The sequence below is a fragment of the Notechis scutatus genome, chromosome 4 (assembly GCF_049901735.1).
Source record: "Notechis scutatus isolate UNSWTSFEM ecotype Mainland chromosome 4, rNotScu1.2, whole genome shotgun sequence".
NCBI classification, from domain to species: domain Eukaryota; kingdom Metazoa; phylum Chordata; class Lepidosauria; order Squamata; family Elapidae; genus Notechis; species Notechis scutatus.
In genome coordinates this window covers 10,668,249-10,695,338 of record NC_142012.1, presented here as the reverse complement: position 1 = coordinate 10,695,338, position 27,090 = coordinate 10,668,249, and the positions used below count along the sequence as shown (strand labels likewise).

Genomic DNA, 27,090 nt, shown 5'->3' with positions numbered 1-27,090 from the left:
TTTCTTCCATTCCTCTTCAATTCAATTTCAATATATATATTTTTTTAAATAAAATCATTTAAAATCGGTCCACAGCAAAAACCCATCTTTCTGCCCCGGCTCCTCCCCCCCACCCTTCCGCGCGCTTCATTCTGTTTATGTCGTGCCCTTCGGCCACGCCCCCTGCACGTGCCCCGTGGGCGAGTAAGTAAGGGATGTGGGGAGGGGGAAGAGTCGCGATTTCCTATTGGTGCGCAGTGCCGGCTTCTCGCCGTGACGTCAACCCTGCGCGACCGTCGCGAGGCTCTCCAGCATCATCCGAGCGGGCCTAGGCGACCGGCGTCGTGAGGGAGCTAAGCAATGGCCGCTTAGGACCATTGGAGGCGGAGGTGGCTGTTTTCTGAGCGATGAAGAGGAGGAGAAAGACGGAAGGGAGCCTCTTCGGCCGCCAGGATGCTTGAAGGGCTGAGGAGGCTTCAGCTGCTCCGGTGGCGGCAGCAGCGGCGACCGGGGTGAGCGAGATCCATGACCGCCGCTTGCGTGGTCGGGGCTCTCAGCCTATTGGTGCCCTGAAGGGCCGGCCGAGGGAGCTGAGGCCGTGGCCCCTGGGCTCGTTTTCTCTGGGCGCGGGTCATCCTAGCCTGGTTTGGCTTCTGGGTCCTTCCGCGGGAGGGCGGCAGTTTTCACCAAGCAGTAGTAGTACTTTATTGTCATTGCACCTCGTGCAACGAAGTTAAATGCCATCTTACATAAGAAAACTATAAAAAATAAAATAAAAACATACATCCTTCACATTCTATGTGATTGAATTAAAAACCCCTGAGATTGCTTTAAGATTGCACTATGCAGTAGAAAATAGAGCTACTGCCCTGGGATAGGAGCTGTTTTTCAGCCTATTTGTGCTTGTTTTAATTATCCTGTTCCGTCTGCCAGATGTTAATAGTTCAAAAAAAAAGGGGGGGGTGCCCAGGATGAGATGGATCTTTGAGAATGTTTTGAGCTTTCTTAAGGCAGCGGGAGCTCTAAAGCTCTTCCAAAGAGGGGAGAGGGCAACCCATGATCCTCTGGGCAATGACGTTAACCCTCTGGAGCGCTTTCCTATCTGCCCGTGTGCAATTGGCAAACCATACAGAGGTGCATTTCATAAGCTAAAGTGCTCTGGGACTTCAGGCTAAAGACAGACAGGCACCTGCCACATAATAGCCCAGGCTTAACAACTGCATATAAGAAAGATGAAAAGAAAAGCCTGGATGATGGATGTGGCAGCACCTGGAGAGAGAGAGAGCAGAACAGGTAGTCCTCCACTTATGACCACAATTGAGCTCCCAATTTCTGTTGTTCAGTAAGACATTTGTTTTGTCCCCTTTTATGGCCTTTCTTGCTACAGTTGTTAAGTGAATCACTGCAGTTGTGTAAGTTAGTTAGTATAAGTTAATATAAGTTAGTAACCCCAATTTGGCTTCCCCCATTGACTTTGCTTGTCGCAAAAAAGGATCACTAAATCTTGGGTCACAGCAATGGTCATAAATATGAGTCAGTTGCCAAGCATTTGAATTTTGATCACATGAATCATGGGGATGCTGTAAAGGTCATAAGTCACTAAAGGAACTGTTGTAAGTTGAGGACTACTTGTAGAAGAAAGAGCTGGAGAAGTGAACAAAATGCAAAGAGCTGCAAATAGAAATAGGGCTGCTGTGGCAAAAGCAAGCCAAGGTAATACGTATAGTGCTTCACATCTGCCCACCCCAGGTCTTTGGGAAGGGCTCGATAGGCAGGCAAAAATGCCATATCTGGTCTGAACATCTGGCTGACTGTGCAACAGACCAATAATAATAACAAGGTTCTTCTGTGTGAAAACGTCTGGCAGCCTCTCTCCCACTGTTTGAAGTTGCCTGGGAGGTATACACATATAAATCATGATATTTAAATGTAAACCTTTTTAATAATAATTAATTTTATACATTTAGATAATATATACATTTTAATAATTAAATGTATATACCACCCAACTTCCAGAAGATTTCAGAGAGGCAGCTGGAGGTTTTCACACAGGACTTTAATTAAAAATATCAAAAAGGATTTTTGGAAGGTTTTAGAAAATGAGCTGGCTAATATCTTATGGGACTTGATCATAATATGCCTGATTTAAGTTACTGGAAAAAAAGTTTATAGAGTATAAAACATGGCAAGAAACATGAAAAAATCGTGGAGAAAACCAGCCTAGATGGGAACTAGGGAAAAGAAGAAACTTAGGGTTTATTGGTAATCAGATGTTAATCAGATTTAGAAACTACCCATCTCTGTCTCTCCCTCTGTGTACAGGTAGTCCTCAGCTTATGACACAATTAACCCCAAAATTTCTGTTGCTAAGCAACTGTTTTGCCCCATTTTATGAATTTGCTGCAGTGGTTACATATGAATCATCACAATTATAAAGTTAGTAATAATTGTTAAGTGAATCTGTCTTCCCCATTGACTTTGCTTGTCAGAAGGTTGCAAAAGATGATCCCATGACCCAGGGACACTGCAACCATCGCAAATTCCAAGGGTCTGAAGTTTGATCATGTGACCACAGAGAATCTGTCATAAGTCACTTTTTTCGGTGCTGTTGTAACTTTGAATGGTCGCTAAATGGTTGGTTGTAAGTCGAGGGCTACCTGTATTCCTTGTATGCAGAGCACAACTTTTAAGACTGTTGTAATAACAGGGAGAGGTTTCTGGGAGGGCTGCCTTTAGGCCTGTTTCTTTAGTCAAAATACTGCTGACAAAGCTTTTTTTAAGAGGAAAGAATATTAAACAGGTCTGTCTTTATCAGTCCAGGTACTTCTTGCTCTACGTTGTTAATCATTAGTCTTAAAAGTGTCTGCTGTTGCTAAAATACTTTTTTGCTGGTGCTGTTGCATTTTCAGAATGTGAGTTGTGTTTTTCCTATATAGAAAAATGCAAATTGTTTTGTGACAAGTGAATGGGAGGAAAACTTGGATGTTCCATATCTGTCCTATTTTAGACCTTAAATCTCTGAATATGTTGTCTTCGTATTTTTCAGATAACTTATAACAGAAGTCAAAAGCCTTGTGTATTGCTACATGTTTACTCTTGCCTTGGTTGATGACTTGAAACACTACTAAAATGCACCAGAAGCTCTTGAAGAGCGCTCATTACATTGAGCTGGGAAGTTATCAGTATTGGCCTGTTCTTGTTCCTCGAGGGATTCGTTTATACACCTATGAACAGATTCCTGTGTTCCTTAAGGATAATCCTTACATCACTGACGGCTACAGAGCATACCTACCTTCTAGGCTGTGTTTAAAAAGGTTTGGAGTTGATCGAAATGGTTCAAAGTGAAATTAATCAACTAGCCTGGATTGAAGCAGTGCCTATATGAAAACAATGAAATGTTTTTATTTTGAAACTGCTTGGTTTATTTATATTTCTGTCCTGCTTTCTGCAAATTATAACCAAAGCGACTAATGAAGCAAGGTGCATTGACTTAATTTAAATGTTCTTTTCTCTGTGTGAAACACTACTTAATTCTGTCTTGCTGGTTATCCTTTGAAACTTTGAGGCACAAATTTCTTCTTGTCAGTCCCTTTTTCCGGAATCTAAACAGACAAACTCCACCGTGCAGTTTCTCAGGCCTAAGTGTATCCATACAACAGCAGAAGTAAATGGCTCTCCTAATAATCTATGAGCAGTGAGACTAATTTGCATGCGGTCCATTACTTTAGGGCTGGAATCCCTGATTAGATCGAGGCATTGCTATTGTCCAAAGCAAAAATATTAACAAAAAACAAAGTTACGGATTGTCACAGCAACCATTTTCATGCACATATGATGGCAATATAAATATTGCAAATGAGGGAAAAAAATCTGAATACAGAACAGGGAAATATTATGTGATCAATTTATTTCAATTTTGTATTTTTCCTGAGGAAATGCAGAGAATATATGCTGATTCAGGTTCAGCATAAAGTGCCCCTTTCAGGATAGATAGACAGACGGACAGACTCACTCACTTACTTACTCACTCACCGACGTAATACCAGTATTACTGACTAGCAGAGTTGAACCACATACCTATGCTGCTATTAGTCAAAATTATTTAAAACTAGTCAGACATTATTGTTTTTTATCTTTTTTCCCCCCAGTCTGTTCGTTTTGTCCAATGAGACAATCAATATCTGGAGTCATTTGCTGGGCTTCTTTCTCTTCTTCACTTTGGGCATATACGATATGACTTCTGTGTTGCCTTCTGCGAAAGCTTCCAGAGAAGATTTTGTTATTTGTTCTATTTGTCTTTTTTGCTTTCAGGTAAGTTCTTTTGCATATGGCTACCAAACTTTGCAAGGAATGGGTATATCAGAAGGACTGATACAGAATAGAGCTTGCATTCTCTTCCAAGGTGAGGCTTTTGCCTCATTTATTTTAATCAAAACATCGTGATAATTTACCGTCCTTTAATTGTAGATTTCATGGAACAATGTTATCATCTTATTCTGAAATCAAGGTAGCATCTCCAATTGATGGTCTCCCTTCCTAGTCTCAGTGCATTTCTATTTCATTAGGAATTTTACTAGCCTGTAGAATTAGTACATAGTAATAGAATTTTAGGGGAATCGCATAAATCCTAATTTGACTTGTTTTCAATTTTCCTGCTTAGTCCATTAGTATTTTCCTATAGTTGTTGCTAATTATTATTGTTAGCTTTCCTCTAGATCCCCTTATATTGGAAGGTAGTAGTGTAATAAATAAAAGTGTTTCCATCACTCTTCCTATTGTAAGCAGATTGAGTAAAGCCAGATATTTCTGCCATGCTTATTTTTTAGTTTCAACTAGAAACACACAAGCTCCTTAGACTGCTGCATGCTAAAATCTAAAAAAAAAAAAAACACCAATTCAATTGTATAAAATTAATGTGAATTTGTTTCAATGTTTTTGTAGGTCTGTATGCTTTGCTCAGTAGGATATCACCTCTTCTGCTGTCATCGCTCAGAAAAGACCAGTCGAAGATGGATGGCATTGGATTATGCAGGAATTTCGATTGGGATCCTAGGCTGTTACGTGTCAGGAGTTTTTTATGCATTTTACTGTAGTAATGTAAGTTTTGCACAATGCTAGCTGTTGTATACCTTAAATTCTGCTGGGGTTGTCTTCTCCCAAATAATTAAGTCTCTCAAATAATTAAGTACATCTAATTGTTCATTTATTCAGAATTCCAATCTGTAGTATAATTATATCCATGTGACCCTCAACTCCATCTTTTCAGATAAACAAAATATGAAAGTCAGTCTTTCTTAGCAGCAGGGACAGGAGTGTGTACAGCTAGTGCAGATTTTGAGAAAGCTATTTCAACAAACAGCAGCGTCTGAAATGGACTAGCTCGCTGTTGAATGATCAAAACTGGAATATAATCTGTTAAAATTGCAGAGAAGAACAACCAAGATGATTAGGGGACTGGAGGCTAAAACATAAGAATGGTTGCAGGAACTGGGCATGGCTAGTCTAGGGAAGAGAAGGACTAGGGGAGACATGATAGCAGTCTTCCAACACTTGAGGAGCTGCCACAGAGGAAGGGGTCAAGCTATTTTCCAAGGCACCCGAAGGCCAGACAAGGATTAATGGATGGGAACTGATCAAGGAGGGAAGCAACCTGGAAATGATAAATTTTCTGACAGTGAGAGCAACCAACCAATGGAACAGAAGTTGCCTTCGGAAGTCGTGGGAGCTTCACCACTGGAAGCTTTCAAGAAGAGATTCGACTGCCATTTGTCAGACATGGTGTAGGGCAGGGGTGGGCAAACTACGGCCCGCGGGCCACATCCGGCCCGTTGGTCTTTGTAATCCGGCCCGCCGAAGATTGGTACAGAATTACGGTTTGATGTGAATGATTGAATGATTGCATTCATTTGATTTTGACTTGTAATGACAGGCATTTCGACACCAGGTGGCGGCCCGTCTGTCAAATTTTAAAAGTCAATGAGGCCCCCGAGCCAAAAAGTTTGCCCACCCCTGGTGTAGGGTCTCCTGCTTGGGCGGGTGGTTGGACTACAAGGTCCCTTCCAACCTTGTTATTCTGATATTCTGTTAAAATTATTCTGTCAATATTTGGAAATGCAAATAGTACCACCTTCATTTATATAGTTGTTCCCCATGTTTTAGAAAAGCAGCTTAAATAGACATTCCAGCATTGGCTGAAATTGCCATGCGAGTACCTAGGTTTCTTGACATAGATCTCTCCTCCCTTTTTTCTCCCCCCATTCTAGTACTGGCGTCAAGTATACTTGATCACGGTGCTTGCTATGATTTTGGCAGTATTCTTCGCTCAGATTCACCCCAATTACCTCACTCAGCAATGGCATCGACTGCGCTCGGCCATCTTCTGCTCTGTGTCAGGCTACGGGATTATTCCCACCATCCACTGGATTTGGCTTAACGGTGGCATCACGGCATCTATTGTACAGGTAAATCTAGAATAGTTACCTGTTCTGATACATTTGCTTGAAAGATGGTTCTATGAACCTTATGGAGGCCTGTTTCCTATTATTATTGGTTTAGGGCAGTGCTTAGTGCTTAGGCAGCTTTGGTTAATCTTGGGAGACTATACAGGTTGACCTCAGTTAGTACTTGGATACACAACCATTTGGGATTAGGTGGCTTCTTCCTCTTCCTCCTCCCATATCCATCATTGGACATTGGCGATCCTGTTTTTATCAACAGCCACACAAAAAAGTGCTGCTGAGTTTTGTCCAAACCAGTCCCTTAGATTTTGAAGCCCTGATGTTCCTCTTTTCTGCCTGGACCTCGTTTGCCTTCAATCTTTCCCTGGAGGATTAAATGAATTTGGGATTTGGCTAAATTAGGAAATTGTGAGGAAAAAATCTTGGAAAACCCCAAAGGGAAGATACTTTCAACATGCTGCCAAGAAACTGCATTTTATTTGTTTGCTTGTTTTATAGTTGTACATTTCATGTGGTTCTGGGCAGCTTACAAAGTTAAAAATGCTATTTCCCCCCAAAAAATATATCTGCTAAAGTCATCAAACCATAAAAAATACAAACTATTAAAATTATTTTTTAAAAAACAATCTGGGAGAACATTTATTTGTTTTCATAATTGCACTGATGCCATTTATCAGTTGAGCTGGTCATTTTTATTATACCCACTTTCTTTTATTACCAGTTAAACCTTCCAAGTATGAGGACATTCAGTATTTAAACTTGCTTTCCATTTTTACAGCCTCACTTTTTTTTTGCTTTGTATTGAAATTAGGGTATCTGAAGAAACATGGGAATATTCACTTAACAAAGTAGTGAGTGAATACATTTGTTGCCAGGGTGCTACTGCAAAGCAATAGCCACTTATTGAAAAATCAGGTCCTTTTTTTCCTTTGCAAATGTTTTTGTTTAGGAAAAGTTCAGTAATCCACACTCTATGTACACTGCATATAATCCTTTATTTTGAATGAAAAGCATAAAACATGAGAAAATGAACTGGGTAGATTTTGCAAGTCATCCATTTTTTTTTTATAGTACTTGAAATCTGTTGAAAATGATTACTATATTCTTTCTCGCGTGTCAAGAGATCTGAAACTTGGATGCTTTCAGTGATTACAGTTCATTTTTATTTTCCTTTCTCAGGAATTCGCTCCCCGAGTTATTGTGATGTACTTAATAGCCATCATAGCGTTTCTCTTCTATATTTCTAAAGTCCCAGAAAGGTATTTTCCAGGTAAAGATATTCCTGATCATTTTCTAGCTGGATAAAAGGTGCACACTGTAGTTTTGACTGCTGTTGTGATCTTGTTTTAGAGTGAATATTCGAAGAAATATTGAAAACTCCCTGGTTGGGCACCTAAATTATGTAGTATTGTATTTAAGGTATATGTCTTTAAATAACAAGAGGCCTAGCGCAGTATTAGTGTTAGTGCTATGAAAATATTTAGCATGATATGCGTCTTAACATTTCCATAACTTGAAAAATAGTAATAACATTGCTGCACATGATTTTTTAAAATAGCAATAGTACTTAGACTTATGTACTGCTTCACATGCTTTACGCCCCTTTCTAAGCAGTTTTACAGAGTCACCATATGGCCACCAACAATCTGGGTCCTCATTTTACCCATCTTGGAAGGATGGAAGGTTGAGTCAACCTTGAGCCAGTGAGAATTGAATTGCCAAACTACAGGCAGTCAGCAGAAGTAGCCTGCAGTACTGCATTCTAACCACTGCGCCACCGAGGTTCTGCCTAATATCAAATTGAGAGTTAACCGTAGCCATCCAGACATACCTGGAAGCTCAGGAACCAGACAGTCCTTTCCTGACCCCCAAAAATGCAATATTCTCTGACTTTCTGGGCTGGAAAGATCATTTCCAGTTCAGCCAGAGAAAAAAAATATATTTGAATGGCTGTCTCTTGGCATGCATCTTCATCTGGTTGAACAAAACGCATGTTCCTTTCCTCCCTTCTGATTAAATTGGTTTTCTCTTTCCTCTTCTTCCACAGGACAGTTAAACTACCTCGGCTCCAGCCACCAACTTTGGCACATTTTTGCTGTGGTGATGTTGTATTGGTGGCACCAATCTACCATGTACATCATGCAGTACAGACACAGCAAGCCTTGCCTGGATTAGAGTAACGCACCCAAGTGCGTCAAAGTAAGGCACTCTCGGTATCAGAGAACTGAAGAACTAATAGCCCAGCGGCCCCCAATTTTTTGGGCACCAGGGACCAGTTCCGTGGAGAGAGGTTTTTCCATGGACCGCAAGGGGCGTGGTTTTGTGTGCTGCTTGCATCCCGCGGATGGGGCTTCGCTTGTTTGAGCAGCCCGATTTCTGGCATTCTGCAACCCGGTGTTTGGTCCATGGACCGGGGGGGGGGGGCTAGGGAGTCCTATTCTTGCCTGTTCTGGGATGGAGAGTCCCCACCATTGCAATGAATTTGATCTCTTGGAGAGCAACTGCTCAATTCCTAGCCTGGAATTTCCCTTCGCAGTGAATCCCAGATCTATCAGATTACTTGTTTCCATTGTCAGCCCATTTCTCCTCTTGTCCTTCGATGTTCTGTGCATCATTCCGAGTCAGTATTGTGATTGCCGACTGGTAATGTCTCTCCTTAATTTCAGATTGATTTTTCTTTTTCCTGGCCCTGTGAAATTGTGACTAGGAGAGCCAGTGTAGTTGTGGGGCCAGGGATGTCCAGGTTCAGCTCCCCACATGATCACGGAGTTCACTAGGAGAGTTTAAGCTAGACGGGTGTTCAACCTTGGCAACTTTTAAGACTTGTGGAGTTCAACTCCCAGCATGACTGGCTGGGGAATTCTGGGAGTTGAAGTCCACAAGTCTTAATGTTGCCAGTGTTGGACTCCCCTGGTTCATGCTATTCATTATCTTTTAGGCCAGCCTATACCCCAGGATGATGAGAGGATAAAAGCAGGGGAGAAGGCTTTAATCTTTGAAGAAAAGGCAGGATATATATATAGAGAAGGAAAGCTTTTATGATACCTTTTACTCTTACAGGCATTTTGAAAGTTTTTATTCATTAGATTATATCCTGTCTATTCTTCAGGAACTCCAGGCAGTGAATACAGGTACCCTGTTTCTCCAACAATACGGCCTCCCCCAATAGGAAGTCCCAGCATGTTTTATAGGCATGAAATGAAATTAAGCCCCTCCCCCCAAATTAAGGCCTATATTAAAACATGAAAAATGGGGGGGAATGGTGGGGGGGCTTGCCATTAGGAAGTACTTTGGTTGCACACCTGGATATGGTGCTGCCTGCGTTGACCCCGATACGAAGTGCCCCACCAACACCGAGGTCAACATCCAAGCCGTCGCCGCCCGCCCACCCAAAGATGCAAGTGGGGGGAATTAAGTCACCCCCGAAAAGACGGCCTAGCCATTTTTTCAGGGCACAAAAAAAAATAAGACCCAGCCTTATTATATGAGAAACACGGTAGTCCTTGACTTACAATTGAGCGGAACATTTCTGTTGCTAAGTGAGGCACTTGTTAAGTGAAATTTGCCTCATTTTACAACCTTTTTTTGCCACAGTTGTCACTGCACTTATTAAGTTAGCAACACAGTTGTTAAGCGAATGTGGCTTCCCCATTGACTTTGTCGGAAGGTTGCAAAAGGTGACTCCAGGACACCACAGTCATAAATATGAATCAGTTGCCAAGCAGTTGTTGTAAGGCATGGACTATCTGTACTTCCTTTCCCCACAACCTGTCCCTCAGCCAGTGAAGTGACTAAGAGCTGTTTGGTTTAAGGGTGGGATTGAACCTGCATTCTTCCATTCTTATAATTCCTCCCAGGCCAACTTTTCAAACATCACATTCTTCCAGCAGCCAAACATTTGAAATTGATTCCATAAATTGTGCCATAACCTTGTTGGTTTGCAATTGCTGTGAAGTCAGATGGATGCTGCAGAGGAAAAGGTTGCCAGCGGTGTATTGAAATATTGTCTTTATAAGGAGGAAATGAGGTTTTTTTTTTTAACCAGAGAGGATGATAATGGGGGGGAATATTAGATCCCTTTGTGTTTAAGGGACAGCCATCTTTTTTATTTTGTGAATCTGGAGGTGGCAACCTCCCCCTACTAGGAAAGCTCTCTTGGTAGAAGTTCTGCTTGCAATAATTTAAAATGAGTTTTGTATCATTTTTCAGAATTCTATCCTTGTACCGAAGTTTGGACATGTCTGCATTTCATGCTGATTTTAGGAGCAACAGCCACAGTTCTCATTGAATCCTCTTTCTTTTAGGAATAATATGTTAATAGGCACTCCTGATATCGTTGATCTCCACCAGCTGAGTAACTCTTTATCCACTTAAAGAGGTTGAAAGAACTGCAGATAACTCTGTTGTATATACACGACTTTTCTTCGAACTACTGATATATAAATTATAATAAAACTTGGACCTGGAAACTGTTTATGCTATCAACGAGAAAAGTTCTCCAAAATGCATGCATGTGAAGTTCTCATGACATTTGCATGCTGGGATCTCACTTGAAAATCCATGTTAACTATACCTTTTTAATGTGCTCTGTGTTGTTGTGCTGACGTTTCATTTGAAAAAAAAAATTCAAATATGATAGATTTTTTTTTTATTGGAGTTCCTTTTCCTTTTAATAAAAGAGTCTCCATGGATTACCGGCGGGTGACTTTTATCTTCAAACTAAGATAAATCGGTTTCTAATCTTGGGAGCTTGTAGTTAGTGAGTCCAACATGTGACAAGGGTCAAAAGATTTTAGACTTGACTACAAATGGCTGCAAGTAACCCTCGCCACAAACTTGACCTGCTTGCTACTACTAAGATAAATGGAATTCTTCTGAGCCATTCTTCAGGATAGTACCTGCCTAATGCCAAACACAAAGTGCTTGCTTGTCCCTTGACAGCACTTTCTGCTGCCCTGGAAATTTTGAAGAGAGAAATTCAGCCAATGCAGGAAAAAAAATTAATATCCGACTGGAAGCATGGCCACTTCAGGTTTTGAGATTCCAGCAGCCATGTCTCCACAACCTGGTGTCAAAAAGGGATTTTGCAGAGAAGAATGAAGGAGGTAAGAGGCATTTGAGTTGCAGCCTGTCGGTTGCAAACACTGGTATAGAATTGGGGAAGGATGCAAAAATAACATTAAAGTGCAACCAAGTAGTTACTAAAAATCTGTTTTAAAATACCTTGGAGAAGGACAGTACTTCTTTCGTTGCCTGTAACTTCCCTCTTTTATTTTCTGATATTGTTTGATCTTGCCCTGGGGAGTTGTTTTTTTTAAACATCTAATTCTAGTTTTAATGTGGCTTCTGCTAAGTGTTTGGAGAAACTTTCATTTCTTTTCAGCAGTTCTTCCCATTCTGAAAATTGTGCCGTAACGCACGTTAACTTTCAGAATACGGAGTCGCTAAAACTAAGATAATGGGGGAAATCGTATTTTCTCTATCTGAAGCAGGGTAAGATTTTGCCCTGTATACCCTCAGACTTTTAGGACACAAATGGGAAAGGTATGCACTGTAGAACCTCCCAGCCCTACAGCTGTTGGGACTTAAGCTGCCAGCGAAACCTCTTTTAATTCTGATGACTATTAGCAGTTTTTCCTCAAGGTTATAATTGGAGAGGGTAAAATTAAGTCTTCCCACATATTACAGTTCTGTTTCTCCAGAGGTACTATTTGGTGCGTGTTTTACAAAAAGGCTTTATCGCTGAACAGGGATGAGACTGAGGCGGGGAGTAGAAAGGAGAGGCAACGGACAGGTCAGAAAACAAGAGACTTGCCAGTGAAAATTTGTAGAGCAGGGTATCCACACTTGGCAAATTTTTAAGATCTGCAGACTTCAAACTCACAGCTGAAGTACACAAGTCTTTAAAAGTTGCTAAGGTTGGACAGAGTATTATAGTCCTTGGAAGGCAATCCAGGGATTTACAGTGGGTTTGGGATGATCTAAAATGGTAAGTGCCCAGGTTGTTATAAAGCAAAATAATAATAAAAAACACGGACAGACTACAAAGCATAAATTGTTCAATAAGTAGGCATAATCAAGAATTCACTGTTAACCAGTGTAAAACATCCTCTAAACAAATTCATTTTGTCTTCTGTGAGATCAAAGTTTGCCTTTGGTTTCCAGGCTTATCCTTTAAAAATTGGTATTGGAGGCTTCTTGTGTATTTTTGTCTTGTAACTTAAACTGTTAAGTTTCACTGGTGCCAGTAATACTGAAAAACAGTAGAATTGATGGCTTTATTGTGGTTATAATAGTGTGTCATGCCCTCTATAACCTCTCCCAATCATACTCTGTATGTGGTAATATAACAAGCTGAGTGTTTGTGCAATAGAGAACAAAACTTACAATTTAATGCCAAGATGGAAATAAACCTCCTTAAAAGTAAATTTGGCTATTCAGGCAGAGTGATCCTAGTGTATTTTACACAGTTGAAAACAGTTGCTTAATTTGTTCATATAAGGACGTATTTTGTTACTACATTTTATAAAATGTAGAGAAGCAAGACTATTCGATTCTATGTTTTTTAAAAAAATGAAATCCCAAGTGGAGATTCTTATGCAGAAAAAGCAGATATTAAGAGATAGTTAAAGGGCTTTCCAGAGCCTTCAAGATGCACTTGTAGCAGCAGGTTCTTCAAATAAATACCTCTTTTTCATTTAAGAAGTAATTTAAGTTAAAGAATCTCCAGCTACTTTTACTTTACTGAAATTAAAAAGGGGAGACTTATTACCTCAGGTGCATTGCTAGAAGCAAAATTTTAAATGTGGAAAGCTTACTGAAAGAAGAATTTCTCTATGCATGCTTCTTCCACCTTGCTTCAATTTTGATAATTTCAGTGGAGAGAGGATGATTTAAAGTAAAATCTGAAATGGAGGCAGTTTTTCTGCATAGATGAACTAAATTCCAGTGGTCATTCTCACTCTATATTGTTTTTCTTTTTCAAAGGCCTTATGCTGCTCTAACGTTGTTTGGATACTTTCAGAAAGGTAAATGAAACGAACGGCAATACCAGATTTCCACCTCTGAAGTCTGTAACTGCCCCAGGACTATCAGCAAAGTTGATATGTGCCAAGATCTGCCATTGAAGCTGCAAGCATGGCTATAGAGCAAGGGTGTCAAACTGGTGGCCCACAGGCCAGATGTGTCGTGCGCAGGCCACGTCCAACCAAGCTCCGCAAAGGCAAAAAACATTGCGATACATCACGTGACATCAACATGATGCGGCAAGTTTGACATCAGTGCTATAGAGGAATCTCCAGATGGTTTATTGTGAATGCAACTAATTCTAATGGATTCCACTCCAACATCTTTTTCCATCTCCTATGCCTTCCATTTGTTTCATGCTTTAATGTTGTTTTTTGCCTGAAACTAAAATGAAAGCTACAGTTTTATTTCAGATGTATTCCTCTAGCCTGGGACAACCATTACAGAAAACTGTACATTCAGAGTTAACTACAGGTGACTTATGTCATGGCATCATCACTTTTGTTCTACTTCATCTTAGATTTTTAACTGCCTAGGAAAGTCATGACAATTGTTTGCACTGAAGTATAAAGGCAATTTTATTAAGTTGCACTGTAGGTGTTGTGTAAATAGTGCTTCAATAAATGGTTTGCCAAAACGTATGATTTGCTGTGCTGCATAGTAACAAATAATTGGGTAAGGAGGCCTGAAAAACCCAGCATGGGAAAAGGTAAGGCTGTAAACTTTGATACCCAGTGTCCTGCCATTACTTTACATGCTCAAAAGCACATTAAAGAAAATCTTAAGTATTCTTCTGAGGTACTAGCAAATCTCAAGAGGACAAAATGAGCAGCTTTACAATCTCTTGTGCCTCTTTATACATATTTTTTTTAAGACAAGTACTGCAATGTGAGGCTTTCAGTAAGAAATGGATCACATTAGTTTGAAACAACTAGCCATACTCTTGTACTGCACTCAGAAAGTTCCGAGTCTTTGTAAGTTATGGCTTTGCCTCCCAAATCATGCTAATCCATGGAAAATTGAGTAGCTGGGTTCACCCAATTCCTTAAGCCAAGCACATATGCCATCTTATAGCTTAATATGAGAATAATTTAGTCTTTGTGATGGATTAATTTACACTGTAAAGGTTTGGCAGAAACCAAGGACTGTGGCAGTGGTCCTTAGGATGTAGCTTAGTTTAACCAATTACCAAGAAACTGCTTAGTTCTTTTGTAGAATATTGCTATATTGCCCCAATCATAGTCTGAAAATACAAAGATCCAACTGCATAAAACTTTTCAAGTACCGTATTTGCCGGCGTATAAGACGACCCGGCGTATAAGACGACCCCCCACCACCACCGGAAACGCCCTCCAGAAATCCCCGGGGCTGCAGCGGCAGGGCGGAGTGCCAGGGGCCATGGGAAGAGCAGGAAGGCTGCAGCCTCGGGCAGAGCGAGGCGAGCGGGATGAAGCGGAAGCGACGCAGGGGATCCGGGAAGCCAGAGGCGCCTTCGCTGCGTCCAACAAGCATCCGAAAGCCGGCAGTGGATATACCGGCGTATAAGACGACCCCCCCACTTGGAGGCATGTTTTTCGGGGCAAAAAAGTTGTCTTATACGCCGGGAAATACGGTATTACAAAACAATTACAAGTAGTATAACACTTATAGATGCAGAGACAATTTGGCCCAAAATCAGAACTACCAAAATAATTACTGCTCTACAAAATGTAATGGGGTGGGGAAAAAAAATTGGGTATCCATGGATTCATAACTCTAGTAAATTAGGAAATTTGCTAGCAAAAATGTAACAAAAATATATTTTCATGATGTGATTTCCCACAATTGTTCACATTTGGCCATAGCAAGGTAAGGGAAAGCTTCCAGTTATCTATCCCCAGCCTCACAAAAGCCCCCTCTTACCACCCTCAAATGGACTGGGGGGGGATTCTACATTCTTCAAGACCTCAAAAAAGGGCAAGTTGAGTTATAGCTCCTGATTTTTTCAAATCTGCCCACCTGTGACTTAAAAACATATCCAATTGTTTGGGGTTTTTTTTCCCATAAAACACTCTTAAAATAACTAGATAACATTGAAATTTCGCTCGGTTCTTAGTAAACATGCTTTCTTTAAAAATGGTACAATAAGACTTTATTATAACAGCTGGCATTGGATGGAACAAGATTAAGTTAAAGGAGATGTCAATGAGATCTTACACATTGGAAAAATCTTATACAGTACTGGAATGACAAGTTTTACTTGTAACACCCCAGTCCCATTGCAAATTCACACAGTGGTTGGTGTTACAGAAACATGGTATCTGGTTGATTAACAACTGGAAGTTGTTTTATGTACATCATTTTTGCACAGAAAGGTCTGTATTAGTGGTTACCCATACACATACATGCACACATACACACTGCACAACGCTTTAGAAATTTCAAGTCTAACAAAAAAAAGTAAAATATGGAAGTGTAATTTTGAAAAGTGCACTTGAACGCTGTTTGCCAGCAATTAGAATGTAACATTATTGTTTTATTCTTAAGTGATGTTCTTATCCCAGAAACTAATCTAGGCAACAATATTCTCTTCAAAGCGCCCTAAAAATATAATCACACAGACAATGGTTTTGCATTTTCTTATTACTCTTTTAGCAGCTTTTGGCTCCGTTTCGTTTTCCAATGCCGTGAAAATGATTGTGACTGCAATACTATATTTTTTAAATCACAGATTCCCAAGAGACTACAGGATGTGTGTGCATGTACGCTTTATATACATCTCTCTATAAAAATACACTATCACGTAAAAAAATATTTCAATAAACTCTAATTGCTATTCTCACAGTAGTAGCTATCTCCTTTTATTCTCACAGTAGGTTTTTTTTCTCTCTCTCTTATCATTAGGAGAAAACTGAGGACTTCTGGGCAGCCCTACCACAAGGGTGCTTGCTACTGAATTTCAATGTTGCAGGATCAGCTTTGAAGAGTGTATCTGGGTAGAACACGCCAGGGAAGTAGCCCCAAATTGATATTTCAATCTACAAGGTTTGTGGCAAGAGATTCAATCTCAATTACAAAGCTCAAAAGTTGTACCTTCTGAACACATTCAGGTAACAAATGCAGTCCATAAGGGGGTAAGTGATATTTCCCCTGAAGCACCTTAATTTCTATCTTCGACCTCACAGATAGAAGTTATATTTTCAAATCAAATACAAACAGTACCTTAATTTTACCAGTAAATTATCCTGTCCAAAGAAAGCTACCTAGCCCCCTAGATGAAGTACACAGCTGGTTAGTAAAAGGAAGGCTCAGATTTCCCTACACAGTAATGAGAAGGTCTAAATGTTTCATGAAAATGGAAACGGAATAACCGTCTCCAGTTCTGAATCAATATCTCTCAAGCTTCTTACTATTGAAGGAAAGACCGAAACAGGGTGAACTTCATATATATGGATAAATACATCCATCCATCAAGCAAGGCTATCCCAACCTCCCCACCCAAAGAAAATAAACAGCTTTTTCAGTGAAGCACATAATTGAAGGATTAAACTTACTTGGCAAAACGAATAAGTAGAAATCAACTTCGTGGGAACTGCCAATAGCTCACCCAGTTCAGCCACCAAAGACACACACACACACACACAAATCAGTGTACGAACCTCATTTACAATAAACTAGGACAGTGATGGCTAGCCTTTTCGGCACCGAGTGCCCAAAGTGCGTGTGTGTGTGTGCGTGCGCGCGAATGCAAAATGCAATGTGCGCAAATCCGTCCCCTGCCCCCCGTGCATGTATGTGCATCCCCACACATGCACCCCCTGTGCACGCACGCGCGTCCCCTACATGCGCCCCACCCACCCCCCATGCATGCATGGCAGAGACCTAAAGACCAGCTGGCCTGCAGGAGGCGTGCGGGCATGCGCAGCAGAGCAGAGCTGGGGCAACAGCTCGCGTGCCTGCAGAGAAGGCTCTGTGTGCCACCTCTGGCACACGTGCCATGGGTTCGCCACCACGGATCTAGGAAATCAAATTCTTTTAAAAGTCTGATTGATCCAAGGGGCAGAAAGCTGGGAGATTAAAGATCCTATTCAAAAACAAACAAACAAAAAGTTGGTGAAACAAATGAATGGCCATGAATTACACAGGGTTATCCTCAGTCCCAATCCTGTGTATGTTTCATATCATGTGTTCATCCCTATCTACCAATTATATAGCTGGAGCCCTGTAGGTGTGCCCCAAGGTTTTCGAATGAAAAATCTGTCCTAGCAACCAGAGACAATGGCCAAGACAACCTTAACCATTTTCTAGCATAAATCAGTTTTGGGAAGAATTGTCTGCGACATATATAAACAGATGCAAAACACAAAGTTATGCTATTTCAGCTCTTCCCATCACTAGATTGGTGCCATTTTTGGTCTTAAGTACAGGAATTCATATATCCATATAGCATAAGTTCATATGCCCATACAAATGTACAGAATAAAACTAACTACAACTGGTACAAAGGATGATCTCCTCCTGGCAAATCGAAGCCACTATTTAGGATCCTGAAGACAGAAAACAGAGTGACCCAATTACTCTAAATGTCATTTCTCATGGCATATACATCATCATCTTCTTAACTGCTTACTGGAAACAACTCACAGCAATCTGATTTCATCAGGATTTTCTGATGAAAAGGGTTTGGATGGAGGTATTAAAAAAAAATCAGATGTCAGGTGTAATCATGCAGACATTTGGAAGCAAAAAAAAAAGTTACCAAACTGATTAGGTGGATTGGCTGCGATTTACTTATTGTCTCCCATTAATTTTAGCAAGTGGTGGCAACTTTGGGGTGAGGAATCCAAACTATTGCATTCCTTTTATACCACCTGAAGCACGTGTATCTTTTCAAATAAAATGAGGTTATCATATGGAGACCATAATTAAAATCAGCTCTCTGTTCACTCTGGGACTCCAACCCATATGGACGTATCTCCTACCCAGAAAGCCTTCCACTAAATGAAAGCCAAATACAGTACATTTAAATAGCAGGTCCTTAATGACTTGATTTTGGAGAGTTTAGAACCCTCCTTACTCGGAAGTCTGCTGGCCGTGATTAAAGTGGCCTTTGGAAAGAAAGTTATTTTACAACACACGTTATGTCTGAGGCTTTGGCACAAAAATAAAGGAGCAGGCCTTCTGAAGCATATGCACAGCTGATTTTTAACTGGTCTTTACACAATATTTAGTGTAATAAGACAGACATCTAATTTTTTTGGGGGGGCGATATGGGTTTCAAACCATGCAAAGAGATGGACTTCACTTCTAGAAGCACATTTAGCAAGAACTTGAAATTATATCTTCGAGGAATGATTAAAACGCTACATATTTTTTCAAAACTTGGAAGGTTAAAGGGTCTTAACTATCTTCACATTTATTATGTTTGCAAATGATATTCAAATTATGTAAATGCTACCCAGACACAGCTATAGTTAAGGTCATGGAGCTTCTACAGTTCAAATTCATATATGTGTGAATGTCTATGCCAGGATCCTGAGATGTCAATCTTCATTTGTTTAAGGAGAGAAATGGTTACTGAAGCCTTTCACTTTTTAAGAATGGATTGCTCTTTGCCACTTTCTGCTAGACATTTAGCATTTCTGATTCACACACACACACACGCACACATATACTTCAAAGATACTGCCGTGTTCTCTGGAACCTGACCATTCCTTTGGACAAAACTTTTTACTGTGTCTTCAAAGACACCCATTTTCACAAAACTGAACAGAAACTGCAGGACATCAAATGGCTCTATTTTGAACAAACCCAACTGCTCTAGAATGATCAACAGCGAATGAAGACATTAGGAATTCCTTTGCTCAGATTGAAAATTCCAAAATGTACTGTCTACTCACCGAACTTCTCCAAATGTTACAATCTGTATCTCAAGGGCACCAATTGGCTCAGAGGTAAATTTATATCAGGACATGGTCCCGGCTGTAAGGCATTGCTGGTTTTACTATGCGGTCATGATAAGAGACTCAAAAGAGCATCATTTTTAAGCCTTCAATTCTAAACCTCCCTTTGTTGGAAACTGATCGGTGTGTTTTGTATAAAGTCTTAGAAAAAAAGTACAATCATGTAATACAGAAAGCATTCAAAAATTAGGTGAGAACCATTTTAGAAGATTAAAAACCTTGTGGGGTACATACAGTTTATATGAAATACAAAACCCCAGTAAAGCGAGTAGACATGGGGTGAAAACTCTGATTTAAACTCTTTATAGGTTTGAATTTGCTACAATTTCCTGGCTGTTTTCCCCATCTTCTCTCTGTGGTATGCAAGTAAACCCCACTCTCTTCCTGAAATGGCAATCTTCAAAGTGCTGCAAGAAGCTAACTGTTAGTGCTGCTGCTTTCTCGTTCCATTCCCACTTTCAACATCCTAAGTTCTTGAAATCCTAAGAATTACAACGATCCCTGTTTTATATTAATGGCACTTACTGTGGAAAAAGCACAGTATTCAGGCAGACATAGATAGAAAGATTTGGGTTTCTTCATGTAAGTTTAGGAACCAGTATCAAGACCGCAAGCTCTGATTTTCAGAGATGAAAAAGAACAGGGTTTTTCTAAAAACCTTTAGAACAGGTACAAGGAAGCCATTCTCAATAAATCTGGCTTTTTTTCCAGACATTTTCTTGATTTTTGACTGATTTCCTATTTCATTCGTCAACCCGGTCTGAACCTTCCATCATCTCTCCATTAATTCAAGTGTAATTGCACTCTATAAGGGATACAATTCTGAATGTTCTAGGCATAGCTAATATCCTCAGTGATAGCTATCTTCCGATCTCACTTTTGGAAAGATTTTCCTCTATTCAAACCTTTCTCCCCATTGTATCATTCCAATCTTGCACCTTTAACATTGCGGATGTTAAAATCTCATCGCGTCACAGCAGAGAAATAAGCGTGTTTAAAAACAACAAAACATTTGCTTCTCAACCGAAGTAAATGGATTACAGTGGCATATTAAATCCAAGGTGTTTTTTTTAAAAAAAAATCCAGATGTTCCTAAAAAGAGTCTACGGTTTGGAAGGAAACGGAGCTGCCCCAAATGGATCTAACTCTACTGCCTGTTGCTGCTGGCTCTGTTGACACTTCACACTTGGCACAAGTTCGGTGAAAGGAACTGCTCCAAAATCATCTGTTAATTTTACGCCGTCACTGGAATGAATGCTGCCAAGTAAGGAGCTCTGCCTAGGTCTCCCAGGCACAGCTGTGTTGTGATCCCCACGATTATCGCCCAATCCTTGGTGTTGGGGGAGACGTAGCCCTTCGGCAGGATGGAAAGGCTTGGCTCCAAAGGGATCCAGGAGGTTATCATCACCCTGCAGGGGATTGACTCTGTCCTTGCTATCCGACAGGCTAATGCTTATGTTTTCCTTGGAATCGGAAATGGTCAGAAACTCGTTGCTGCTTTGGGAGTCTCGGCGGCCAGCTTTTTTGTGCCTTCGGGCTCTCTCCGGCGTCCGGTAACTGGGCTTCAAGGTCTTCTTGGCGCTGGTGGGAGTTCCGTGGTGGCGCTTGCTGTTGCTCTTGGATCCCTCCTGCTTCATGCGCCTCTGGCGGGAGGAGAGTTTCTGCAGATTCCTTTGTTGCTGTTTTGCTTTGTGTTGCTGCTGGCTGCCAGTTATCTCCTCAAACGGGACAAGCCCGAACAGATCCTCCCTAGCTTCGCCGTGCCTTTGGATGGAAACGGGCTGGAATGGGATGCAGCCAAAAACGTCCACGCTTTTGGGGGAAACAGGAGACGTCTGAGGTTCCGAGCCTGTGATCGAATCATCTTGCTGGGATATTCTTCTGCTGAAGGGAGCTTTGGTGAAGACATCGAAGTCGTCCTGGTCTTGCTCCGGATGGGCAACTTGGGAAGAGGTATCCTTTAGTTCCTGGGGCTGCAAAACAAAGAACGGAACAGCTCCAAAGACATCGAATTCTTGTTTGGGGCTCAAACTGGAACCCGGGAACTCAGTCAACGAAGGGCAGGGAAGAATCATTTCTCTGCTTTCCATACCGCCAGGTCCTTGTCTGTATCTGCCGCAAGGTACTTCTTCTGTGGGCCTAAAACGGTGACAATCAGAATCAGAACTGTGCTTATCGTCATCTTCTGCCTCTTCTTCGGAATCCATGAGAAGGGGATGCTGGCCTAAGTTTTCTGGCTCTGTATCGTTGTCGTCAATGAAGTCTCCCATCTCACCCTGCAAGACTTCTTCATCCTCTTGTTCTTCCTCTTCCTCACTACTCTTTGGAGAAGGGGGATCGGATTCGAAATCACTCTCCGACTCATCGTTTCCTTTCTTAGTAGGGGCTTCCATGACCTTCTTTCCAGCATCCTGGTCCTTAACAACCTGGCTTGACTTCTCATACTTAGACAGACTCTCTAACATGTTTTCTAGATTGCTGGCTCGGTTATTAATTTCATTTCCCGGGGAGCCTGAAAGGATGAAGAACAGGCAAAAGAACTTCAATTTCAAATCAGTGTTTCATACCTCCACAAACACATATACATTCTTTTACATTATACAACTGGACAAGTGTGATGCTTAGACTCACAAAAAAGCAGACATTAGAATCTTAAATCTTCAGCCTTACAGCCAGAAAAGGCATATCTGAGTATTTGTACATTCACTCTCAATAGCAACTATTCTGCTAAACCATCAACAGATGTCTTCCCACCAACAATCATTTAGCCTTCTCTGAGTAAGAACTTTATAATGGAGGTCAGCACATTCTCTTATCTTCTTATTTATATACAGTAAGTCATACTGTTCTGAAAGGAAACGTACTGAACTATTTAATTATGTTTGCGATGCCATTCCTGATCACATGCTTACTTAGAAATGTTTCTATTTAATTATTTTTCCAGCTTGGATTGTCCCACATTCTGGCACCACTTATTTTCACACACTGAAGATAAACAATCCAAAGCTGACATTTCCTTCATGATATATTTCACTCTCTTTCCACACTCTTTTCTGTCCTAAAAACACACTCCTAAAAACTTCACTTGTCCTTTCCACACTTTTTCTGTCCTTTTGAGCTAATTGGAGTTTGGCATGCAGCATTCTAGCAATACAGCTCTCTATCTTATTAAGAATTCCCATGGTGGTCCATACGATTTAATACCTAGCAAATATGTTTCAAATTCCAGCTTAATCTTTATGTAATAAAATATACTCCTTTATTAATCAATTTTATTTCCCCTCTTAATATTTTCACTGGCCGATATTTTAACTTTGAATCAACTATGATTTTTCCCCCTAGGGTATTAGTGACCAATTTAGATTTGATCCATTTACATGTGAAGCTAGCATTATTTATCCCAACACACATCAAGGATACTTTCTGTCTCATTTCACTCACCAAACTGTTGTTAAGGAGGGATTGTTTTCCTTACAATGTGGAAAACGGTATCTTCGTATTTAAACCGCACTTCCCAGTTATTGGTTTCCTATAAATGGACTTTTGGATTAACTATTGTGATTGCTTTTTGAGTGCAAAGAGCAATGGATTAGTACATCTGGACCAATCTAACTGACCAAAATCTGTAACTAGCCTTTCATAAGTCCACTGTGAAGCAAAGGAGGCACCGGACATCCATTCTTCCTTTTCCGTTAGATTCCAAGTCTTTTGAGACAAAACCTATCTTATCTTTTACTCTCTGCACAACATTAGAAATGTTTTTTGTTCTCTTAAGTCAGCAGCCCCCAAACCTTTGGGCATGGAGAGAGGTTTTTCCGTGGACCGGAGAAAGCATGATTTCACATGCTGACTTGTTTGCATGGCCCGATTTCTGGCATGCTGGGGCCCAGTGGCGGACCATGGCCTGGGGGTTACTGATTATTTTTGTTGCATCCAATATTTTATCACCATTTGGGGGGATAATTTTCTGTCTATGGTTTTCTAAGATTAATATCCACATGTACCATAGATATATCAAATGTATATAGTACATGTTTAACTCTTAGCTGCTGCCTTTGAAGTGGTTACATCCCGCTCTATGCGTGCCTATATAAGTCATTGATCAATCATCAAGCCAAAATATTTTAATCATTCCTTCTAGCCTGTGAACTGTAGAAAAAAGTACCTATTTCCATTTTTCATTTTTCTGCCTTCCCATTCCTTTTCCTCTTATTTTTGCACAGTACTACATATTTTGTAAGCCTGGTAATTATTACTATGTGGGGAGCCTTCTAAGACAAAAGAGCAAGGAAAAAAATTCCTAGTAATAATATATCATTCATAAAATATTCAAGAGTGGGATTAGAATTCATTCCACCCAGTACAGTAATTAACCAAGGAAATATGTTTTTTAATCAACATGTTCAGAAAGTAAGCATATTTCTATTCATTTTCCTTTCTGCTAAGATTGTTCTCTTTTATATTAAAAGAAAAAGTTCCCCCTTACAATATTACATTGATTTTATCTGAAGTAGAAGAGTTTATTTCATTTCTCTGACAGGCACTAAGACATTTACTGACAACAAATTCATGTATTTTACCACAAAAGGTACACTTCAACAATATCCAAAACTAAGGAAGTAATCAACAGAAACAGGGAAGAAGGTATGGGGCATACAGCTATAGTAATATGCAATCCTACAAGTAGTCCTAAAAATAATTTGGGGGAGGAACCACCCATTTTTTTTTAAATGGAAAAATATAAACAACTGTTTTTCAAGTGTGATACTGTAACAGGTTGTGCTACATTTCATATATTGGATTTTATAGTCATATGAATATGTAGATTCTTTCTTGGTGTGATAGTTTCCCCAGTCACAATAATGAACTTTCAGAAATCCATTTCAACATATCCTTGTGTGCTAAAATTGCTTACAGAAATTCTTATTCTTTCAAATTAAAAACTTATTCTTTTCAAATGAGCATAGTTGTTTTTGTTTAAATACCAATTTTAAAACTGTTGGTAATATGGGCATGCTTCTATTTGTTTAACTAAAAACAGCTAAATTCATATATGTATATATAAATGCTTATCTTAAGAGATGATGTACTTTCTCTTTATATCAGGAAGATAATTTGTTACATGTAACATTTGCTTGGTTGAGATAACATATAAATCAGGTAACTCATAAATTGCTCTAAAACTACTTCTCTGTTTTGAGCATTCGGTTTACAGTGGGAAAAACAGTTAAGTCCAAATGAATCCAGATATTAACTCAACAGTAGTTCTAGCATAATGCTACCCTGTTTCTCCAATAATACGGCCTCCCCCAATAGGAAGTCCCAGCATGTTTTATAGGCATGAAATGAAATTAAGCCCCTCCCCCCAAATTAAGACCTATATTAAAACATGCGAAATGGGGGGGGGGGCTTGCCGTTAGGAAGTACTTTTGTTGCACACCCGGATATGGTGCTGCCTGCATTGACCCCGATACGAAGTGCCCCACCAACACCAAGGTCAACATCCAAGCTGTCGCCGCCCACCCGCCCAAAGATGCAATGGGGGGGGAATTAAGTTACCCCCGAAAAGACGACCTAGCCATTTTTTCGGGGCTCAAAAAAAATAAGACCCGGCCTTATTATATGAGAAACACGGTACTTTAAATATATGCACACAAGAGGTACCAAATCCATATCTTAGCCCAATTCAACTTCCTATGTCAACCCCCCCCCCTTTAATATTCTTACATTTATCAAAAGCTCAAGAGAGAGAAATTTCAAATTCACTTTTAAATTAATGCCATAATAATGTTGTAATAACATGTAGAAAAAGATTTGATTGAAGTAATCTCAAAACTGCTCCAATGATCATTTCAAATCTGACTTTATGAACAACTAAGAACTGGGCAGCATAACATCTGTTCGCAAGAAAATGTACAGATTATATCACTTCTAATCAGGTTTGCCTCTTGTACTGGGCTGTAATTCTGCCCTCAAATCCAGTGCAGGTAGAACATCTTTAATCATTAAGATCCCAATCTTCAAGAGAGAGAGAGAAAATTTCTGTTCCTGTGTTCATTTTCTAGACATCCGATTATAAGAGGATGAATGGCTTGTAACAACTGGAGTAATTACATGCCTTCTGCTAGTGCATCATTTCAAAAACTGGGAGAAACCCACGGGCATAACCATTTTTAAAGCTCTTCCTGAATTGGGAACATACTGCTGTCATCATTCCACAGCAATCCGCCACATGTTAGCTCAAGGATTGCAGAGATGTCAACTAAATCTGCAGTTTTCAACAACAGAAAGGCAGATGTCCAATGCTGTCAAGAGATTTAGTGGTTTGCTTAGTGTTTTGAACTTAAGGGACAGTCAAACTGCATTTCCTTCATTCCATACATCCATTTCCTTTATACTTGTTGCAATATTTGGAATATTGCAATATGGAATCTTTTCAATTCTGAGTTCTCAATCCCAATAACTTGTTAATCATCAAGGAGAAATATTTTTTGAAAAAAATTGTATCTGTGGCAAATCTATGTACAGGTAGTCCTTGAGTTATGGCCATAATTGAGCCCAAAATTTATATTACTAAGCGAGAATTTGGATTTTGCTCCATATTACAGCCTTTCTTGCCATACTTGTTAAGTGAATCACTGCGGCTGTTAGTAAAATGGTTGTTAAGTGAATCTGGCTTCACCATTATCTTGTCATGATAGCAGTCTTCCAATATTTGAGGGGCCGCCACAGAGAGGAAGGGGTCAAGCTATTTTCTAAAGCACCCGAAGGCCAGGCAAGGAATAATGGATGGAAACTGAACAAGGAGAGATTCAACCTAGAAATAAGGAGAAACTTTCTGACAGTGAGAAATAATCAACCAATGGAACAGAAGTTGCTTTCAGAAGTTGTGGGAGCTCCATCCCTGGAGGCTTTCAAGAAGAGATTGGACTGCCATTTGTCAGAAATGGTATAGGGTCTCCCACTTGGGCAGGGGGTTGGACTAGATGACCTACAAGGTCCCTTCAAACTCTGATTATCTATTATCTGTTATCTTTGCTTGTCAGAAAGTCTGCAAAAGTGAACACATGATCCCGGGAAACTAACCGTCATAAATAATCCCTTGCCAAGCATTTGAATTTTGATCATGTGACCATGGGGAGGCTGCAACAGTCGTAATGTGAAAGAGTTGTAAGTCACTTTTTTCAGTGATGTTGTAAAATTTCAAATGATCACTAAATGAACTGTTGTTAAGTCAAGGACTACTTGTAGTCCTTGACTTACAACTGGTATTTATTTCAAGCATTCCAAAGCTGTCTTTAAAGGAAAAATCCTTCTCGGGATAAACTCCATATAGAACAGGGGTGTCAAACTCAAGGCTCACAGGCCAGGTGAGGCCTGTGGGGTGCTTAGATCTGGCCCGCAGGGCCACCCTAGAAACAGTGAAGAACCGGCCCATGGTGCCTCTGCCAGGGAAAATAGAGCTCAGGAGGGTTTGCGTGCAGCCCTCCTGGGCTCCATTTTCGCTGGCAGAGGCTTGCAAGACACCGTTGCAGCCGGAAATGGAGGTTGGGAGCCCATTTTCCCTGGCAAAGTGCTCAGGTCACCACAGGCGCCCCCAACACGAGTAATGTTGAGCCTGGCCATGCCAACAATGGCCCCCGAGGTCAAACCCAACACTGATGCGGCCCTCAATGAAATTGAGT

At 40.4% G+C, this 27,090-nt stretch overlaps 2 protein-coding genes across 7 annotated transcripts in view; one reads left to right on the top strand and one right to left on the bottom strand.

Moving 5' to 3' along the window:
* The first annotated feature begins 273 nt into the window (after positions 1 to 273).
* Positions 274 to 27,090, top strand: part of PAQR3 (progestin and adipoQ receptor family member 3) — a 360,815-nt gene continuing 333,998 nt past the window's right edge. The window contains exons 1-9 of one of the 4 annotated variants that reach the window (XM_087962763.1): positions 274 to 491; positions 3,026 to 3,293; positions 4,128 to 4,290; positions 4,921 to 5,076; positions 6,243 to 6,440; positions 7,617 to 7,707; positions 8,485 to 8,636; positions 10,742 to 11,542; positions 13,425 to 14,104. In XM_087962763.1, coding sequence (XP_087818889.1) covers positions 3,109 to 3,293; positions 4,128 to 4,290; positions 4,921 to 5,076; positions 6,243 to 6,440; positions 7,617 to 7,707; positions 8,485 to 8,612 — 921 coding nt within the window. In that variant the 5' untranslated portion in view covers positions 274 to 491; positions 3,026 to 3,108 and the 3' untranslated portion in view covers positions 8,613 to 8,636; positions 10,742 to 11,542; positions 13,425 to 14,104. Of the gene's footprint in view, positions 492 to 3,025; positions 3,294 to 4,127; positions 4,291 to 4,920; positions 5,077 to 6,242; positions 6,441 to 7,616; positions 7,708 to 8,484; positions 9,569 to 10,646; positions 11,543 to 13,424; positions 14,105 to 27,090 lie in introns of those variants that run through there. The other 3 variants (XM_026676456.2, XM_087962761.1, XM_087962762.1) reach the window with 3 other exon arrangements.
* Positions 15,568 to 27,090, bottom strand: part of BMP2K (BMP2 inducible kinase) — a 57,509-nt gene continuing 45,986 nt past the window's right edge. For all 3 annotated transcript variants that reach the window (XM_026676451.2, XM_087962752.1, XM_026676452.2), the window contains one exon: positions 15,568 to 21,917. In XM_026676451.2, the coding sequence (XP_026532236.1) occupies positions 20,509 to 21,917 (1,409 nt within the window). In that variant the 3' untranslated portion in view covers positions 15,568 to 20,508. The remainder of the gene's footprint in view (positions 21,918 to 27,090) is intronic.